This window comes from Aquarana catesbeiana, linkage group LG08, assembly GCF_042186555.1.
Source record: "Aquarana catesbeiana isolate 2022-GZ linkage group LG08, ASM4218655v1, whole genome shotgun sequence".
Lineage (NCBI taxonomy): Eukaryota > Metazoa > Chordata > Amphibia > Anura > Ranidae > Aquarana > Aquarana catesbeiana.
The window spans coordinates 59,980,222-60,002,613 of NC_133331.1; the positions used below are offsets into that span (position 1 = coordinate 59,980,222).

Sequence of the window (22,392 nt, forward strand, 5' to 3'; positions counted from 1 at the left end):
AAGGATTTTTAGCTATTGTAGGATCAGGATTAAAGCAGATTTTTTTTATTTATTTTTTTTTAAATCACTCCCCTGCATCTGTTAAAATAAACTAGCAGCTTTTAAACGCAAATTTTTACCTTCGATGCAAAGCTGTCCTCTTATCTGCCACAGGGCTGGATGACTGCCAGAATCATTCTATCCACTTTCCATGAGCCCAGGCTGGCATGGACGCACCCTTTGCAGGGTTTCACACAGTCTGGGCTCACAGTACTCTTGCTCACATGTGCCGCTAAAGAAACTGGCCATTCACGGCTAGTAGTTTTATTTTTCTGCTAGTGAACAGATTCTCCATCCACACAAAAGGAGGTGGATGAAGGAATCCCCAACACATTGTATTCCAACAGCGGCACCCACCACAGTCAGAATACACTGAGCAGCGTCTGCCGCTGACTGGCTACAGCCGCTGATAACAATTTTCCAAGATGTACCTTTGACAAAAGGTGATCAAACACAATCAATTTCTGTCAAGTAGGAACGACCACACTAATGGAAATTTGGCCGGCCCCTGGTGAAGTTGCCAAATGTCAAATAGAATATGGCAGCTTAAAATGATTGATTTTTTTTTTTTTCGTTTTAAAAACATGTTATACTTACCTGCTATGGGCAATAGTTTTGCACAGAGCAGCCTGGATTCTCCTCTTCTCGGGTCCCCTTCTGGTGCTTTTCATTCCAACCCCCCCTCCCCTGCAAGTGCACCCATACCCATAGGCAGCTGCTTCCTATGGGGGCACTTGTGCAAGCTTGATCCCAAGCAGGGCTGTTTGTGTCACACAGCCTGGCTCTGCCCTGTCCCCCACTCTCAGGCTTTATTTGACAACAGCCAAACCTGTGGGAGCCGGGAGAGAGGACGTGCACAGCGCTGGACCAAGTTTGGGTTCAGGTGAATAGTTAGGAAGCGCGAGGAGCGTAATGGTTTTAAAATGGTTGTTACTTAAAAAACTGCACAGGGTGGCAGGGGACCCGATCTCGGGTCCCCTGCCGGCACTCCTGGCTCCTCCTCTCTTGCTAATGCCCCCAATAAGGAAACCGATTCTCAAGGACTCACACGCGCCCGCTCCTGAGCCCCGCTGCTGTGTCCATTGACACAGACAGCAGGAATCGGCCCTGCCCCCCACCACTGGAGTTGATTGACAGGAGTGGGAGAAAATGGCTCCCGCTGCTATCGACCTGCCCAGGGAATAGGGACAAAGCCAGGAGAGCCACAGCTCCCATGCACAAGGCTGCATCGTGATGGGGTTCAAGTAAAAGGGGATCGAGAGGGCGAGTCTGACACAGAAGGTTTTTTACCCTAATGCAGAGAATGCATTAGGGTAAAAAAAACTTGAGGCTTTAGAACTACTTTAAAGCGGGAGTACCGCCAATTTTTTTTTTTTTTTTAAAGTCAGCAGCTACAAATACTGCAGCTGCTGACTTTTAAAATATAGACACTTACCTGTCCAGGGCGCTGGCGATGTCGGCACCCGAAGCCGATCTGTCCCTCGGCTCTCCTTTGGAGTTGCCGCCATCTTCGGTAAGGGAATCGGGAAGTGAAGCCTTTGGGAAGTGTCTCCCAGAAGACAGCAGGGAGGACGGAGGAGGCGCCGGACATGGCGTAGATATCCGCGGATACTGCAGCTATCTATGCCTGGAAGTGGGAGCAAATACCTGGATTAGACAGGTATCTGCTCCCCCTTCCCCATTGAAAGGTGCCAAATGTGACACCGGAGGATTCCGAAACGTGGAAGTTCCATTTTTGAGTGGAACTCCGCTTTAGGTCTGAGAGGATAGACTGCCATCCACCACCTGCAAAGGAAGTCGAGCCTGTGATGTCACCAGAGCAGGAAAAAAAGCAAGAAAGACCTGGAGCTGCAGTTTTGCTTTAGCACTCATTTACACTTGGTTTGCCGTATGAAGAATGGTCTACGCTGGATCGCTTTTCAGAGAACATTTGACAGATGGCAGTATATCGCCTCCTCATTGCCCATTTTAATCCATTAAGCCTCACACCAGTCACTTGAATGGCGAATGCAACAGTAGGGATACATTTTGCTGTTCCAGAAATCATTGCAGCATATGTACATCCCACTCTGCAGCTAAAGGGGGAATGGTTAGCAGACAGAAAAAAGTGTAGCTCAGCACATCATTCTGGCCTAGGCACAGAGCATACTTTGTTTACAGAGTAAAGTCACCTTGAAGGACACTGATCCCTGATCGGTTTGGATATGATTCCAGCTTTAAAGCAGTCTTCCACAAAACGTTCCAGTACAGAGTACGCATTCGGCACATCCAGATTTATGTCTGGAATCTCATGGTAAATTCTGTCATAACCCTGGAAGAAAACACAAAGCAACATCCGATCAGGTAGGGGCCAGGGGAAAAAAAAAAAAACACAAATAAGCAAGCAAATGTGAACCTTCCTTACTGCAAAAAATTTTTAACAGGAATAGATTCTGGACAGCCGCAGTCTTAAAAATAGCCTTGTTTATTTGGAAAGATTCACATCAAAATCGAAGGTAACAGCAAAAGAGAGCAGGTTTAAAAGTAAAACTGAACTGCTATCAAAATCAAGACATATATGATGCAGTCTGTCAGTAGCAGCATTAGTTCAGGTGTTATAACCAAAGTTTTAGGGCTCCTTCACACTAGCTGAGGGGCAGTAAAACCCTGTAGTTAGGCCGAGTTTTTGGTAACCCCCAACCCCTTCCTTCCCATTTAGCTGCAGTGGCAGCAGCTGGGGGTGTACGCATGCTGTGGGCGTGATGTATTGCTTTGCAGCCAAGGCAGGAATTATACACTCTTCAGAGATCAAAGCACATGTGAACAAGCCCTTATTGCCTGTGGATGCTGCCAATAGATCTACAATTCCACTTCCTGTAACAAGCCAAACTATCCAGCAAAAAGGGACAGTGCGAAACTTCTTGCTCGCTTTGTAAAATCTTCAAAAATGTATTGATTATCCATAAAAGACACAGTAACGGGCAGCAGATGTAAACACGTTTTAGCCTTGTGGGCTTTGTTCACTAGTGTAGTGGATATGGATAATCAATACATTTTTAAGCTTTTAAAGAGCAAGCAATGAGTTGCAGACCATCTTTTCTTATGATTGCCATTGCAGCTGTGTGACTGCCTTTCCGCACCCAGGTAGCTCTGAAAAAATGTTCTAATCTTATTTGGTGGTAACACCCTGCCTCTTTAGTCAAAAGGGACAGTTACAGGGGTTGGTACAAACCATATAACACGGCTAAAGGGTGCTTACAATGTTCAGCATTTTTTCATAAGGCTTAAACCTCTAATCTAATGATTTTGACAAGTACCCGCTCCCACTTCCGGCTAAGTTTGCTGTGGCAAACTCAGGCAGAAGTTTGTCCCTATTCTCCTCCCCCCGCAGCCAGCCCATTCACAAATCGCAGCGCACTTTGCACATATGCAGTAGGAAACCGGATGTGAAGATGCAAGGCTTCACTGACGGTTTCCCTTAGTCAAGATGGCAGCGCAAGCACCTGATAGCCAATTGAAAAAGCGGCTCGGGTGTGGACACCACTGGATCCCTGGACAGGTAAATGCCCTAATATCCAAAGTCAGAATAAATGTTAAAAAAATTATTTGAAGAAGCCTCTATACACCCTTTTCCTTTGCTTTCTGCAGTCACATGACTTCTAGGTGCCCCTCCTTCACACCAACTGTATGGGAAGGGGGTGGAGACTGTAAGGCCCCTTGCACACAGGCATCATAATTTACTGAAGTTTACTCAGGAACTTGTGACACCTGTGTGCAAGGGGCCAAAAACTGTGTGTAAAGACCTGAGTAATATTCAGGACAGGCCCTTTAAAGTACCCTTGAGTAAATGTTGAGTAAAGGTGTGAAAGCATAGACGAGTACAGACAGGTAAAATTCTTCTTCATTGCCAGTACTGTAATACAGTACACTCAAATATACTTGCATAAACATTAAACGAGTAAACACACAAGTACATTACTTCACTCAAATGTAAAATGTTCTATTTTTGTTTTGCTACTCTGTACTCAGAGCCCATTCACACAGGGGCAACACGACTTCCAGCGCGACTTTGGGAGGCAACTTGAACACGACTTGAGTATGAATCACAGCACGACTTGGGGCAACTTACAACACAACTTGAAGTCGCCTCCAGGACAGGGAACTTTACAAGTGGCCAATCAGAGCTTATCAGCTGTGTGTGAGAAAGAGGGGGCTGGCTGTTTAGTAGAGGAAATTACTTTCTGTTTCCTTTCTGCTTCCTGTAAAGTTGCCTCAGTATGAACAGTGATCAGACTTGGAGGCAACTTCCATTGAAATCAATGGGTACAAGTTGCCTTCAAGTCGGATTGAAGTAGTACAGGAACCTTTTCTGAAGTCGGAGCGACTGCAGTAGTGTGCATTAAGACAGATCCATTCACTTACATTGATTTTTTCATGTAGCGCGACTTGAGGCGACTAGGGGCGACTTGGGGCGACTTGAAGTCGGATCCAAAGTTGCCCCTGTGTGAATGGGCTCTCAAGGCTGTATTATTGATTTTTACTCAGCTGTGTGTAGTGTCCCATAGACAACAATGCATCTCATTTCAGATCAGTAAAAATTTTTACTCCTGTGTGCAACAGGCCTAAGCTCTGATTCACAATGACTGCAGGAATGAAAGTGCGAGTTCACGATTTCATTCCCACATGTCAGTCCCGATTTCGGGGGCGATTTCAAAGACATCTGTGCTGGTTTCTGCACAGATGTCAATGGAAATCGTACCCCGAAATCACCAAAAGTAGTACAGAAACGACTTTTGGGAATCAGTGCGGCACCACAAATGCGGCGTGGCACCGATACGGACGCTGGCATTCCCGGAAATTGCTGCCGATTTGGCATGCCAAATCACATCAAATGTGAACCAGGGCTAAATGATGCTCCTGCTGACATCACATACAGTGCCTTGCAAAAGTATTCACCCCCCCTTTTTTTTCATGTTTTGTTGCCTCACAACCTGGAATTAACATGGATTGTTTGAGGATTTGCATCATTTACAGAACATGCCCACAACTTTGAAGATTTTTTTTTTTTTTTTTTATTGTGAAGCAAACAACAAATAGGACAAAATAACAGAAAAAGTCAACGTGCATAACTATTTACCCCCCTAAAGTCAATACTTTGTAGAGCCACTTTTTGCGGCCATCACAGCTCCAAGTCGCTTTGGGTAAGTCTCTATGAGCTTGCCACATCTTACCACTGGGATTTTTGCCCATTTCTCCTTGCAAAACTGCTCCAACTCCTTCAAGTTGGATGGTTTGCACTAGGGCTACAACTAACGATTACTTTCATAATGGATTAGTTGGCGGATTATTGTTTCAATTAATCGGTTAATAACCTTAAAAAGAAGTGTGGTATATAATTTAGTTAATCTGTAAAGTTTTAAAAAAAGGCAATTTATTCTTAAATATCTCTATGCAGTGGTAAATATAAATAACCAACTATATGGTTAGGGAGCAAAATATCTAATCCACTCTGAGAATAACAGACAGAAGAGGTATACTGTATATACTATTAGAGGAGATATACTGTATATACTATTAGAAGAGATATACTGTATATACTATTAAAGGGTGAATCTGGTAAATTTCAGATTCAGAGATCACATTTTTTTTTTATTTAAAAAACAAGGTTTTCCTTAAAAAAAAAAAAAAAAAAAGGTAATTTTAAGAACGTTTGTTCGATTTTCAAATCGTTAGTGGGGTCAAATCGATGTTTGTTTTCACCACAATGATGGGAAAATTTGGAAATAGAAAACTTCTTGGTCAAAGGAATTTGCAGACAGTGTATGTGGTTTTCGTTCAGAAATTACATTAATTTTAAAAACAGAATGTTAAAAACAAGTGAAAATTTCAAACATTCTTTTTCATTTAGCGAATGTACAAAGATTTTTTGTCTGAATATTCTGGTCTGAAAATGAATCGGGGTGTCCAGCATAAGGCTCGGTACACACCTATGCAGTTTGCCTTTGATGTGTTTCTGCAGTGCGTTTTGATTTTTGCGCACGTGATTTTGCTGCGATTTGTGTTTTTGCTTTTTTTTTTTTGGCCAATTTGTTGTTGGGCAGATTAAAAAAAAACACAAATTGCTGCAAAAACGCATTACATGCTTTTCTGCAGCTTCTCCATTAAAGTATATTGAACCAAAAAAAAAGCATCATTTTGCATTTAAAAAAAAGTCCCTGACACTTTCCAAATACGCAGCGGCTGAAAAAAGCATCAATGTGAACGTGTCCCATAGGAAACCATGTAAATGAACTGTAGTGCGTTTCTGCAAAAAGCACCAAAAAAACACATAGGTGTGAACCAGGTCTAAGACGTTTAGTAACATAATGGGGTTAAAAAAAAAAAAAACTAAAAATAGCCCTTTATAGCACAAAAAAAAAAAAAAAAAAAAAGAAGGCAGATAATCGCTACGGTAAGGGGCTCATTTTTTTACTGTAGACCTGTGAAAGTAATATTTACAGTAGCGATTTGTTCTTTTTGTACTATAAAGGGCTCATTTTAGTTTTCTTTAACCCCATTATGTTACTGGCCTATTAATCGATTATGAAAATAGTAATCGATTAATTTCATAATCGATTCGTTGTCGATTAAACGATTAGTTGTTTCAGCCCTAGTTTGCACGTTTGTGAACAGCAATCTTTAAGTCTGACCACAGATTTTCTATTGGATTGAGGTCTGGGCTTTGACTAGGCCATTCCAACACATTTACACATTTCCCCTTAAACCACTCAAGTGTTGCTTTAGCAGTGTGTTTGGGGTCATTGTCCTGCTGGAAGGTGAACCTCCATCCTAGCCTCAAATCACACACAGAGTGGTACAGGTTTTGTTCAAGAATATCCCTGTATTTAGCACCATCCATCCTTCCCTCAACTCTGACCAGTTTCCCAGTCCTGACTGCTGAAAAACATCCCCACGGCATGATGCTGCCACCACCATGTTTCACAGTGGGGATGGTGTTCTTTGGGTGATGTGATGTGTTGGGTTTTCGCCAGACATAGCGTTTTCTTTGATGACCAAAAAGTTCAATTTTAGTCTCATCAGACCAGAGCACCTTCCTCCATACATTTTTGGAGTCTCAAAACCTGCCATTTTGTTTTTGCTGAAAGTAATTCTTCTGGCCACTCTGCCATAAAGCCCAACTCTATGGAGCGTACGGCTTATTGTCGTCCTATGTAGTCCTCCAGTCTCTGCTGTGGAACGCTGCAGCTCCTCCAGGGTTACCTTAGGTCTCTGTGCTGCCTCTCTGATTAATGCCCTCCTTGCTCGGTCCGTGAAATTTGGTGTGCGGCTGTCTCTTGGCAGGTTTGCTGTTGTGCCATGTTCTTTCCATTTGATTTTGACAGATTTGGTGTTTGGTTAGTGGTGCCTCTTGCTTAGGTGTTGCAGCCTCTGGGGCCTTTCAAAAAAGGTGTGTATATGTAATGACAGATCATTTCACTAATTATGTGACTTCTGAAGGTAATTGGTTGCACCAGAGCTTTTTATGGGCTTCATAACAAAGGGGGTGAATACATACGCACATGCCAATTATCAGTTTTTTATTTCTGAAAAATAGTTTTATGTATATATTTTTCTAATTTTACTTCACCAACTTAGACTATTGTGTTCTGATTCATCACATATAATTCAGATTAAAAACACATTGAATTAAAGGCTGTAATGTAACAAAATAGGTAAAAAGCCAAGGGGGTGAATACTTTTGCAAGGCATTGTAACTCTTGCTCTATGGAGAGCTAGAAAATTTGCTTAATGCTGTAGATGGAGACATAGGGATAAGCAACATTCCTAGACACTCCCTGCTCAGCACTGTGAAAAGCACAATTTTTCACAGATCAATCTGAGCATATCTGTCAATGCTATTACAGGTCTGAACTTGTAGGTAGCATTGACAGAATGCAATAGGAAGAGGAGACTGGCAGGATAATTAGGTATTTTGGACTTTACTTCTATGAAAATGGCATACCGTGGTTATAGAAACTAAATCACTCCCCTTTAAAGTAATCACATTTTGTTGCTTCGCAGCATGAAACGAAGACAGAAACAGTTTCTGTTTTATCCAGCTGCATTTACACAGTGCAACTTATAACATTCAAGTGAAAGATACAACACCAACATGTCATAAAAAAAATTCAAAAACAGAATCACTGAGCTGGAAAAAGAATCACCCCCCTTGTGTCAGTATTTTGTTGAACCACCTTTTGCTTTAAAAGCAGAGTTCCACTCAAAAGTGGAAGCTCTGCTTATCTGCCTCCTACCCCCCTCCAGTGCTACATTTGGCACCTTTCGGAGGGGGGGGAACGGGTACCTGCTTGACAGGTACCCGTCCCCACTTCCAGGAGACCTTTTCGCAGGAAGTTTGGCCCCTCTCCTCCTTTCCCCGCCGCCAGGCCATTCAGAAAGCGCAGCAGGGAACCGGCAGTGCGGCCAAATGGCGGCACTGCCCGTTTCCCTTACAAGGAATGGCTGTGACAGCACCCGAGAGCTGACTGGAAAAAAAATATATATATATCGGCTGGGTTGCTGACATCGCAGGACCCCTGGACCGTGCCCTAATACTAAAAGTCAGCAGCTACAGTATTTGTAGCTGCTGGACTTTTAATTTTTGGGAGGGAGGGGGGCTGGAGCTCCACTTTAATTACAGCATTTAGTCTGTTGGGATATGTCTCTACTAAACTTTGCATATCCAGATTTTGCAATACTTGCCCACTCATCTTTGCAGAACTGCTCAAGTAAATTTGACAGCCACTTTCACACAGACACAGTGTGGAGCAAGGCATGGTAATTACGTAATAGAGAAATAGATCAGCTGCAGGGAGACCCATAAGCAATACTGGTAACTAGTCCTTTGCCTTCTACAGCGACGGAAAAAAAAGTATTTGATAGTATTTGCATTTTATTGAGTAAAAAAAGTATTTGACCCCTTTGCAAAGCATGACTTAGTACTTGGTGGCAAAACCTTACTGGCAATCAATCACAGAGGTCAGACGTTTCTTGTAGTTGGCCACCAGGTTTGCACACATCTCAGGAGGGATTTTGTCCCACTCCTCTTTGCAGATTGTCTCCAAGTCATTAAAGTGGTTGTTAACCCACTTCTACAAAATCCTCCCATCCTCTCTGTACCATAATAAGTGTCCCTATGCCTGTGTAATGTAAAAAAATCTGCCGTTCTGTACCTATATGGTCTCAGCTCCCGGCGCTCAGCTGACTTATCACCTCTCTTCTCTCTCGGCTCACAGTTCCAGTGGACGGGGCCGAGCCATCCCGCTGACATCAGCCAGGGAGGAGGGGGAGAGAGGAGCGATAGGAGAGAGAGACGATAATCAGCTGAGCGACAGAAGCCACGCTCCTATAGGTACAGATAGGCGGATTTTTAACATTACACCGACAAAAGGGACACCACTTATAGTACAGAGGGGATTACAGCATTTAGCTGCAGTTATGAGAGCATCAGCAGCAAGGGGGTTACGTTCACTGGTACGAGCAGACAGAGAGGGGAGGGGGATGAGGACAGAGGAGACACAGGAGAGCAGACTGCTTATGACGGTGTCAACGTATGGGGGAAGGGTATTTCGGTTTTACAGGGGGCCAAATTACACAGCACACGCACTGTGCTGTATAACATGCTTTAAGTTAACAGGATCCATTATTTTGGGGGGTTAAACGCTTTTAGGTTTTGAGGTGGACATTTGGTAACTCAAACCTGCAGCTCCCTCCACATATTTTCTATAGGATTAAGGTCTGGAGACTGGCTAGGCGACTAACGCCTTAATGTGCCTCTTCTTAAATCACTCCTTTGTTGCCTTGGCCGTGTGTTTTGGGTCATTGTCATGCTGGAATACCCATCTACGACCCATTTTCAATGCCCTGGCTGAGGGAAGAAGGTCCTCCCAAGGTTCACCCAAGATTTGACAGTACTTGGCCCAGTCCATCGTCCCTTTGATGCAGTGAAGTTGTCCTGTCCCCTTAGCAGAAAAACACCCCCAAAGCATAATGTTTCCACCTCCACGTTTGATGGTGGGGATGGTGTTCTTGGAGTCATAGGCAGCATTGCTTCTCCAAACATGGCAAGCTGAGTTGATGCCAAAGAGCTTGATTTTCGTTTCATCTGACCACAACACTTTCACCCAGTTCTCCTCTGAATCATTCAGATGTTCATTAGCAAACTTCAGATGGGCCTGTACATGTGCTTTCTTGAGCAGGGGGACCTTGCGGGCGCTGCATGATTTCAGTCCTTCATGGCGTAGTGCAGGGGTCTCAAACAGGCGGCCCTCCAGCTGTTGTGAAACTACAAGTCCTACCAAGCTTTGGTAGGCTGACAGTTGACTCCCACAGGCAGAGGCATGATGGGACTTGTAGTTTCGCAACAGCTGGAGGGCCACCAGTTTGAGACCCCTGGCGTAGTGTGTTACCAATTGTTTTCTTGGTGACTATGGTCCCAGCTGCCTTGACATCATTGACAAGATTCTCCTGTGTAGTTCTGGGCTGATCCCTCACCATTCTCATGATCATTGAAGCTCCACAAGGTGAGATCTTGCATGGAGCCCCAGACTGAGGGAGATTGACATTTATTTTGTGTTTCTTCCATTTGCAAATAAATCGCACCAGCTGTTGTCACCCTCTCACCAAACTGTTCGGCGATGGTCTTGTAGCCCATTCCAGCCTTGTGTAAGTCTACAATCTTGCCCCTGACATCCTTGGACAGCTCTTTGGTTTTGGCCATGGTGGAGAGATTGGAATCTGATTGCTTCTGTGGACAGGTGTGTTTCATACAGGTAACAAGCTGAGATTAGGAGCACTCCCTTTAAGAGTCCTCCCAATCTCTGCTCATTACCTGTATAGAAGACACCTGGGAGCCAGAAATCTTGTTGATTGATAGGAGATCAAATACCTATTTCACTCATTAAAATGCAAATCAATTTATAACTTTTTTGAAATGCGTTTTCTGGATATTTTTGTTGTTATTCTGTCCCTGTTAAAATAAACCGACCATTAAAATTATAGACTGATCATTTCTTTGTCAGAGGGCAAACGTACAAAATCAGCAGGGGATCAAAATACTTTTTCCCCTCACTGTACCTGCCTTTTTGTTGGGTGCAACTTTCAGACTTCAGTTCCTCTTTAACCACTTAAGAACCGGAAGGATTTGCCCCCCTAAGGCTGCATTCACACCTGAGCGTTTTCCGCTCGCAAGGCGCCCGAAAAACGCCCAACAAGCAAAATCCCATTTATTTCCATGGCACCTGTTCACATCTGAGCATTTTGTCACCTGAAGCAAATTGCCTGAAGCTCAAAAAAGTACATGAGCTTCTTTGTGTCCTGTGCAAGCAAATTAGGCAGATTACAGGTTTTTCTGCTTTTTATATTGGTGACCTTTTGGCCTGTACAAAATCGTGGCAAAAATCACAGGTAAAAACGCACGACTTTCTACCTAAAAAAAAATACGCTCCGGTGTGAATGCAGCCCTAATGACCAGGCCATTTTTTGCGATACAGCACTGCGTCGCTTTAACTCATAATTGCGCGGTCGTGCAATGCTGTACCCAAACAAAATTTTCTGTCCTTTTTTTCCCACAAATAGAGCTTTCTTTTGGTGGTATTTGATCACCTCTATAAACAAAAAAACGACAATTTTGGAAAAACAAAAAAACAAAAAACAAAAAAAAAAAAACACAAAAACACAGTATTACTTAATAAGCATATTGATTGGTTTGTGCAAAAGTTATAGCGTCTACAAAATAGGGGATAGATTTATGGCATTTTTATTACAATTTTTTTTTACTAGTAATGGCGGTGATCAGCGATTTTTAGCAGGATTGCGTCATTGCGGTGGGCAGATCGGACACTTTTGACACCACTGACATTTAATACAGCAATCATATCTCTCTCTCTCTCTGTATATATATATATATATATATATATATATATATATATATATATATATCCACAGATTACTGTATAAAGGGCGATCAAGGGGTTAAATGTGTGTCCTAGGGAGTGTTTCTAACTGTTGGGGGATGGAGATCTGTCTCCTCTCTCCTGACAGAACGGAGATCTGTCTGTTTACATTGACAGATCTCTGTTCTGTCTCTCTCAGGAGCGATCGCAGCCGCAGGGCACGTGCATCGGCTCCGTCGGTGCGCTCCCTAGAGCTCTTAAAAACGGCCGATGTACAGCGAAGGCGATTCGCCCAGGGGAGCCAACCTGCCGCAGTATAATAGCAGAGAATTTCCATACAAGTCCCTTGACTCCTGGAGGAAATTGGACCAAAATAACCCAACACTACTTGCTAACCACTAAGCCAAGTTCAGAAACCTATAAACTTTTTTTTTACATTTAGTCAAACGTCTTGGTGTAAATGCTACATTTAACGGAACCTAGGGCAGTAATTTTACCAAGAGGTGGCAAGATCAATCTGTACTTGGCTAAGCAGTAATGTGTTGACAAAACCGTATTGTATTTGTAATGTGCTGCGCAAACTGTTGGCGCTATATAAATCCTGTATAATGATATTAATGTCTGTCTCTTACCAGCCACTGTGCCCTGCAATGGAGTTTAATTGCCACTAGAGGGCAGACTTACCCTTTTCATTTGATCCAATGTAATAATTCCTGATTTGCAGAGTAATTCTAACAATTGCAGCATCATCTTGTAGGTGGTGTCACCGTTCGCTTCCAAAACCATTAGTACAGCCTGTGAAGGGAAATCAAATAAATCAGATCTTTTAATTACATAGAATGGTCCATTTCACTATTTTCTATTAATGCCTGTATTCCAACTTCCCAGACCCCATCTTAAAGTTGTTCTCAAACTAAAACGTTTTTTTATCTTAAAAAGGTTAAGTTCAACTTTTTTTCTCTAAATTCCAGCTCCCCTATGTACCAATATAGCATTAATGTACTTTTTTTGCAAAAATATCAAAGCTTTCAACGAATTATACAGACACTTACTTCACTTGTCCTCAATGTTTCCAAACATATCCATTACTTCTGCCTTACTTCCTGGTCAGACTTTAGGTCATGACACAGGAAGGAGTTGATCAGCTGACTTCATTAGCACACACCCTGCATCATCCACCCTCCTACCTACCCACTCATTCCCAGCTGCACATTTTTTAAATGAAATGCAATCAGTAATCACCCTTTTCACTAAATACACAATATACAATCAGATTGCATAGTGTATGGCCATCTTTATACAAGTACATAGGAGGGAGTGGACAGAAACACTCAGCTGTCAAGCCCAATTCACATTTCTGCATAGTGGAAATTCGCATCGTCACATGTGTCTTTGGGGTTCTTTGGAGCATTTTCACTAATCACACATAGGGCAGCCCATCCACCTGAATGGGCTGCTCTACACACAGCAATCGCCCCAAAGAAGCTTCAGAACCTTTTTTTGGAACGGAGCTCGGTATGTTTTTTATTGACATAGATGTGACTGGAGCCTCATTCTTCTTGTGTTATCGCACGAATTTCAATTTCAGGCCCCATTCACACCTAGCATAGTGGGATCGCACATTTTGTGGCTCATTTTTCCTTTGACACGCATGGGGAAGCCTTTTGATTTCAATTGGCTGCACTACATGTGGCTTATGGGACAGTTTGGCGTTTTGTGAACAAAGGTGAAAGCATTCACTGCATTAAGGTAAAGAAGGTCCCACTACTTGTTGTGCCCCCTCCTCCCTAAATACTTGGCTAAGCCACGGATTCTTGCTGCGGCAGTCAAAGTTAGTTATGCAGCACTGTCTGCGGCAGCACTTTCTGGGGCATCAGATCGGTAGCTCAGTCTGCCCGTTCTCTGCAGTCCTCGCTAGTGTCCCTTCTGCCTGGGGGGGGTGCTGCCACCCCCCTGTAAAATGCCGCCCAAGGTAAACACCTTGTTTGCCTTGCGGTAAATATGCCCCTGGGTAAAATACAGGATTAAAGTTTAGCCTTTTCTTGGATGTCCCAAATGTGATCGATTAAAGTGAATGGGGCCGCTCTGCAAGTCCCCCACAAAAGGTGTGCAAAGCATGTGGTTGCAGCGCAGTAGTGTGGGGTTCATGGGGTTAAAGCAGGCGATGAGAAGGCAATAGAATGCCTCCCCACTGCCTGTCAAATGCTCTCTGTAGAGTGATCCAATACCGGGTCACTTTTCAGAATGCAAAGCTTGTGTGAAGGAGCCCTAAGGGCTTCTTTTTTTGTTACGGTGTCCCATTGGTGGGGTGTTCTGCATTTCCTGTCCAAAAGAAAACAGGAAGTGGGAAAATCTCTTCTTCAACAGGTTACCAAAACAGTTGTCACCATTGCAAAAACTTCCCATTACCTCCTGTTCCAGTGAAAACTCTACCATGTGGGATTTCCCATCACTTTAAGTTAGAGACAATAATCCCAAATAGAGGATGAGTCTCCCCAGTGGGGACACAAACAACTATACATATTTGACAGAAGTTTTTTTTTTGCCCCTAGATACACTTCCAACCCTTTTCACCTGCCCTGGCATTCCTTTAAATAATTCTGAGCGCCTGGGAGGCATGAAGGATCTGTGCTCAGGTCACATTATCAGAAGATGGTCTCGCCAGCTACCTATCTTTACTCGGGACTGAGAATTGTCTTTGACAGCTCAGCCTTTGCGCTGGGAGTATGCAATGAGCATGCTCTAAACACATATACATTGGCCACCCACTGACGCATATGTACGGTGTGTGAGCATTAAAGCCCACCCTTTTGCTGCTTCACATATGTGTTGGGCGGTCGTAAAGGGATTAATATTCATTGTAAAGAAAACAAGGTGAATGGTAATGGGGTAAATGAACAGCCAAGGAAAGGTGTAAAGAGATTCTCACTTCGTATACAAGCTCATGGTGAAAATGAGGTACTTCCAGCTCCTGAAGACATCTTTCGGCTTCAGATACATCCCCGGATAACACAAATTCTTTCAGCAGCATGTCAATCTAATCCGAGGGAGACAGAAAATAACAATTACTCCCCCGGAATGGGTCATTAAAGTGGAACTTCAGTCAGAAAGTCCTGCTATAGATATATTAAAAACATTAAAAATAAGTGTTAATACTGTTTAAAATCCAGTAACACACTGTCTCCCCCTGCTCTGCATATGCTCAGCCGCTCTCCATTTTTAGGCACTACTGAGTTTGTAGAGGCCGATTTGCTGACAGCCTTAAAAGCAGAATTAAACCCTCTTATCCTTTACAGCCAATGAAGCCGCTTCTGTTTGATCTGCAACTGCCACAGTGCTGCACATGTAATCAGTTTCAATACCAGCCATGTAATGGTTTAACAGTTTGATTGAGGAAACAAGCGAGTGTAACAGTTAGCAATCCCGGCATTCCAAGAATGTAACTTTTTTGAAACTATTAAATTGATGGGTATAGTTCCACTTTATGATTTACTGCTGTTCAGGGGCTCTGGGCTTCAGTAAAAAAATGACAGCCTCCAGCAAAAAGAAACAGATGCAATGCTGAGGGCAAATTTACAGCACACACTCATTTTGGTAGCATAATTTTTAATGTGCAATGTATGTTCCTTGCTAAAGAACATTTTTTATCATCAAGTTGTCGTGGGTAAATTTCTGCTTTAATGTGGCAGCGCATGCAGAGAATTCCCACAGCCGATTCTGACAGTCTGAAGCCGCAGTCATTCTGCACTTGCGTTGCCACCACACAAATCACTCATTCAGGGGTAGATGTAGACATCCACAGTGTGTAAGCAACAGACACACATTGCTGATTTTTGCATGCTGGCCTTGAACAGCAGCCAATAGGGCCCTTGTATGCAAGTAAACGTTAGCACAAACAGTTACATATAACCAATGGTAAATACAGTCCCTATGCAAGACTGTGAAAGCAGATTTTTTCTAGTTTTAGTATACACAGCTAAATGAGAATGGAGCAGTGTGCATAGGCTGATGGCATACAATACAGCTGGGTTCAAATCCATAAAAAAATTACAGATCAGTATGCAGAAATTGTAAGCCTGTGTGTAAGAGTTCTGTCTTGGGCTGAGTGCCATCAGTAGGAGGTTATAAACTGTTCCTTTTTTATGTATAGTTTAAAATTATATATATATATATATATATATATATATATATTATATATATATATTATATATATATATATATATATATATATATATATATATATATATATATATATATATATATATATATATATATATATATATATATATATATATATATACACACACACACACACACATACCATATTTGTTAATTACATAGACAGGTTCTGCCCCCTACTTTGCAGAGCTATACAGCGGTTGTGCAACACTGCTCTCCTCACAATACAAGTCTATGAGTTGCCCGACTCTGAAAACAACTCCCTACCTGCACGTCCAATACCTTATCTTTACAGAATTTAAGTGGTAAAGCTAAAGCCACATTGGCAATTAAATCTCTTTGCTACTGTGAAGTGTATTTACTCTTCGACAGTCATCACAGTTGCTGCACACAGAAATGAATATGATTATAATGAGACAACAACTTTAACAAATAGTTAAATCTGTCAACAGCAAACTGATTTAATCACCAGCATGGTCCTAGGACAGTGATGGCGAACCTTGGCACCCCAGATGTTTTTGAACTACATTTCCCATGATGCTCAACTACACTAAAGAGTGCATAAGCATCATGGGAAATGTAGTTCCAAAACATCTGGGGTGCCAAGGTTCACCATCACTGTCCTAGGATAAACAGCAGTAGCACTGACTGATCACCTTACTGGCTTATCTACAATTCTCAAATTCACAATTTCAAATGACAAAAATAAGGAAAAAAGGAAGTTTGTAATAAACTGAAAGTAATTTCAAAAATTTCTTTGAAGCCCAACTGAACTTTTATTTTCAATCTTTAAATATGTTCCAGGGTCATTAAAGCAAAAGGCATGCAAGGTCTTGCAATCAAAAGGACGTGCAAGTAGTACATCACCTTTTTTTTTTTTTTAAGCCTGCAAGGCAAAGTTACAATGTGCTAGTATACATCACATACTAGCACATTATGTGAAACAAACCTTAAAATGAAGCCCTCCACAGGTGCGCTGTCACAGGTGACAGGGCTTCCATCTTCACCCGGTCTTCCGTCCGGATTGGCAGGCTCAGGTCTTTTGATTGGACGAGCCGCGATGACGTCACTTCTGCACATGCTGTTCGCGGCACAGGGCTCTGAAGGAATGGTCCACGTTTTTAGGAGATATTTACTGTATCTATAGGCAAGTCCTATTATGGGCTTACCTATAGGTAAAAAAAAAATCTAGAAACAATGGACCCTCAGCTTCGCAGTCTGGGGTCAAAAAAGGCAGTGATCTATTGATCTGGGGATGTGTAGGATGGTTCCTCAAAAAACACTTCCAAGAAGGTACTTTATAGCAGAAAGGATACGCACACTCCTTAGTTGGCAAAATAGAGAAAGCTAAATACCGCTAAAATAAGTGATCAAGCGCATTAAAAGGCGCCACTTACAGGATATCTGGCAAAAAGAGGCATCAGTAAAAACATCCGCGTTCGCCACTGTATGGCATTCGTTCCACAGAGGCGGAAATTGCGTCAATGGTTAGTGTGAACCTGAAGTGCGTCCACGCGTTTCGCCCCTCCTCAAGAGCATCAAAGGACATTACTTCGGGTTCCTTGGAATCTATTTATACCTGAGGGAAGATGACTCCTCCCTCTAGTGAGAGCGAAGCAACCAATTACGATCAGTCGCTTGTGATGTGTAAGACTTATAAACATAGGAAAAGGAAAACTACCCACTTTAGTTCCTATTCTCAGGGTAGGTCATTTGAAATAAAAAAAGAAAAAAATCATCACTTGTGGGACCACACGTCACCTACCTGTTGTCCTGTCCCTGTGGTCTCCAGTATGTGGGGAGGACCACAAGGAAATTGGGGATAAGGCTCAGGGGGCATGTTAATAGAATCAAAAAAGGCTATAAGCATCATAGTCTTCCAATCATTTCAGATTGTTCCATAAATCGGGATCCAAGGGGCCTTACATTCTGTGGGATAGATGGGGTGGAGGAACACTGGAGAGGATCCAATCTTAAGAGAGCTATCTCACAGAATGAGACCCAATGGATACATAGGCTTCGAACTTTGAGTCCCCATGGCATCAACATTGAGTTAGATCTCAATTGCTTCCTGTCCAACTGGTAAAATTATTTAAGAAGGGTTTTTTCAAAAAAAATTGTCTAGTTATACATTTTTAATCTTATTTTTAATTTTTCTTTCATTTTTTTATTTTCTTTTATATTTTTATTTAATTTTCATATTTTTATTTTTCATTTTATTTTTATTTATTTTTTCATGCTTATATTTAAGTAATTTTTAATCACGTACTCAAAATCTTTTGTAAATGTCTATCGCATTATATGATTTATTGTAGTTTGATAGCCAAAAGGCATGTTTGTCATTACGGCTTCTATTTATATTAAAGTTTTTTATGTAGATTTGGCAACAGGAAATGATGTTATAGAGGAGGAAGTTAATGTTTTTTTTACACTGATCGTAATTGGTCGCTTCGTTCTCACCAAAGGAAGGAGTCATCTTCCCTCAGGTATAAATAGATTCCAATGAACCCGGAAGTGATGCCCTTTGATGACTCCCTGGAGGAGGGGCAAAAACGCGTAGAAGCACTTCCAGTTCACGCTAACCATTGACGCAATTTCCACCTCCGTAGAGCGCATGCCATACAGTGGCGAAATCAGATGTGTTTACTGATGCCTATTTTTGCCAGATATCCTGTAAGTGGCGCCTTTAATGTGCTTGATAACTTATTTTAGCAGTATTTCACTATTGCATACTATTTCAGTATTTCACTATAAGCTTTCTCTCCATTTGCCCATCTATGGAGTGTGGCATATCCTTTCTGCTATAAAGTACCTTCTTGGAAGAGTTTGAGGAACCATCCTACACATCCCCTGATCAATAGATCACTGCCTAATTGACCCCAGACTGCGAAGCTGAGGGTCCATTGTTTCTGGTGAGTGGGGTCACCGAAGGGGGAGTCACTTCACACTTTGCAAAGTTTGGAGCACCACTGCACATTTTTTCATATAAGCACCAAGCACTTTATAGATTTGTGCATATTATTACTATTATTATTATTATTATTATAATATATAATTTTGTTGTATTTTGATTTTGTATGGCACAAACACATTGATGTGTATTAAATAACATATGCTGCCAGCGCTGTTTCATACATTTTCTATCACTTTTAAGGTTACAGCACCTTTGCACAGCAGGCTGCAGTTTTGTGTATTTTTATATATTTTTTATTTTGATTCAGTACCTTAGCGCAAGTTTTGAATAGTTTTATAGGTAAAAATCGTCCATGGGACTTTACTCCCACTTTAAGCCTAGTACACACCACTAGTTTTTTTTTTTGTGCAACCTAGCTTTTTTTCGGACGTTTTTTTTTTTGAACCGGACGATATTGTCCGACATTCGGCCCATGTGTACTAGACTTCATGGACGTTTTTTTTTTTTTAGAAAGCAGTCACAGCCTGCAAAGAAAACCCTGTCCCCTCCCCCAGCATGCTGCAGAGAAGGACCCTTGCTCTTTTGAAGCAGTGGTCTCTCTGCAGAGGTTCAGTATACCCCCCTCCTGAACTGGACCTAAAAATAACACATGTGCAGTATAGATTTATTCTTAGTGGTGCACTGAAATGAAAAGTTTGGTGCCGAGACAGAAAATTCATGATGCACTTGGCCGAAACCGAAATTGACGGTTTTACGGTTTAATTATATTGAACTTTTTAATCAATATCATGAATTTAAATGCAGTGTTAAATTTCGTCGACTAAATTAATACTATTTTAGACGATTAAATACAACAAACAAAAATTGAGATGACTAAAATACAACTAAAACGGCATTTTAGTCAAAAGACTAAGGCTAGGTTTCCGCTATTGCGACCTCAAAGTCGCACAATTTAGAGTGTGACTTTGCAATGAAATGTTTGATGCAATGTCATGCTACTGGTGAGAACCATGGGAGAACAAGTCGCACCGAAGTCGGAACAAAGTAATATAAAAAACTTCTTTGGAGTCACTCCAATTAGAACGGGGACCATTGAAATACATGGATTTTGACTTGTCATGCGACTTCACATGTGTCAAGTCGCACAACAACTCGCAGTAGTGGAAACAGAGCTTAAAACTGAAATTTGACATCAAAATTATCAATGGACTACCACATAAGAATATGTAGGGGGCTTCGACTAACCTAAAAGAAAAAAAAAAAAAAAAAAAACTTAAGACTTATTTTTTTCCTTAATATTTAATGTTGGTAATATTATCAGGTAATATGTGCAATGGCAATATAGCCAAACGAGTTTACAGTTTTTAGGTTTTTTTATATTTTCAAGTTGTACTTCTGCTTGTATAAAAGCAATATTTTTGTTTGGTTTATGAAACTTGGTTTTATTTATAAAGACCTTAAATATCCACATGGCTAAATCTGTGTCTTTAGTGCATGTTCAAACCTTAATATCATAAATGACATGTTATTAGATTTTTCTCCAGGAGTATATAATGAGTTTGGCAATTCTAAAGAAATGCTTAAATAATGCATTCAAATTTAACTAAACGTATTTGATTTTAGTCTACTAAAATATGACTAAAACTAAAATTATTCAGATGACCAAAATATGACCAAAACTAAAATGGCATTTTAGTTGAAAGAATGAATATAAAACTAAATCGAAAATTTGATGTAAAAATTAACACTGTTTAAATGAATATGAAATTTATTGTCGGCACCTTCTGAAGCAGTGTTAAAAATCCTGCTTGCTGCATTTTTGGCAAACTGAACCAAAAACGCACCTCCTTAATGAAATGCATTGAAAAACGCAGCAAGAACGCATCAAAATTGCACCCATGTTGCGTTTTTGATGCATTTTTTGAGTCACAAACCACAAGCAAGGTAAAATCACGGCAAAATCGCGGGTGTTTTTTTTTTAGCAGCCATTATCGGCACTTTTTTTTTCCCCCTTTTGGCACAATGCTGAAAACCCTATTTTTGGTGATAATTTTGGGCGGCCGAAATTTCGGTGCATCATTATTTATTACCTATTAAATCATCTAATCTGCTAAATTTTGCAAGCACTAACAGTAATTATTTTACACCCAATAAGCAAAAATGCATACTTACCTCTTTAACCAGATTTTTGACAGGCTGTTGACCTCCACCAGTCCCCCAAACACTGTCAATTCTGCTTCTTCCTCCTCTGCTCATGGTCAGCAGAATTGTTGCCCGGTTTAAGGCAGCGCTGGAGACAGAACATACAGTTCAGCGTTACAATGGTTAGCCATGACGCCACGTTATCCCCAAATAACTTCAGTGACTTTTTGACTACTTTTGGCCCCGTAACAGGTTTGTCCTGTCTTGTTGCTCCCCAACCCCCTATTGGGAGACTTTTGACTGCCGCACCATAGCCTGCCAAAATATATTACCAAAAAAAAATGAAAAGTATATATATGAATCCTACCGGGCATATTCACAGTCCACCGTGCCTTTATAACTCTCCATGTAGCTCCTTTTCAGAATCCCATCACCAACTGCTCTGGCAATAAACTGACCCACCAGCTGCAAAGACAAGATTAAGATTTTTAATGTTTTCATTCTTCTCAGAAAAATAAGGCTGCTAAGACATCCTCCACTCTTCTGGGAAGGCTTTCCACAAGATTTTGGGAACTTTTGCCCACTCAGCCAAAAAAAGAATGTGTGAGGTCAGGTAGTGATGTTGGATGAGAGGACCTGGACAGTTCATCCCAAAGGTGTTCAGTAGGGTTGAGATCAGGGCTCTGTGCAGACCAAACAAATTCCTCCACACCAAACCAGTCAAACCAGGTTGTTCTGGAGCTGGCCATGTACACAGAGGGACAGTCATGCTGAAATAGAAAAGGGCCTTCCCCAAACGGTTACCACACAACAGGATGTGTAACATCTACAGTGTCTTTGTATGGTGTAGCATTAATCGTGCCGTTCAACGGAAATACCTGAACTCCCGCATTTGGAGGGGTGTCCACGTACATACAGTAGGTAATGGTCAGTAGTCCACAAACATTTGGCCATATTGTGTACAACACCGACTCTTGACATTTTGCCAGGCAGCATAAAAGGGGACTAACTGTTCAAAAAATTTCAGGAGATTCAGGCCAAGACAAAACCCAGGAGTCTGGTTGCTGATATGTTCAAAACAAGCTAGTGCCAAGTTTTTTCTATTGTTAAAAAAGTGTCACAAGTAGGGGTGCAAAGGATCGTCATCGATCCGTGATCCGATCCGCGGAGGTTGATCCGATCAGCGGAGGTTGATCCGTACGGGAC

The 22,392-nt window shown here is 41.7% G+C and overlaps 1 protein-coding gene across 2 annotated transcripts in view; it reads right to left on the reverse strand.

Moving 5' to 3' along the window:
* PDCD4 (programmed cell death 4) overlaps window positions 1-22,392 on the reverse strand; it is a 91,810-nt gene that overhangs the window by 3,530 nt on the left and 65,888 nt on the right. For both annotated transcript variants that reach the window (XM_073595895.1, XM_073595896.1), the window contains exons 7-11: window positions 21,554-21,651; window positions 21,217-21,334; window positions 14,881-14,988; window positions 12,636-12,746; window positions 2,211-2,350 (exon numbers count right to left, since the gene is read on the reverse strand). In XM_073595895.1, the coding sequence (XP_073451996.1) occupies window positions 2,211-2,350; window positions 12,636-12,746; window positions 14,881-14,988; window positions 21,217-21,334; window positions 21,554-21,651 (575 nt within the window). The remainder of the gene's footprint in view (window positions 1-2,210; window positions 2,351-12,635; window positions 12,747-14,880; window positions 14,989-21,216; window positions 21,335-21,553; window positions 21,652-22,392) is intronic.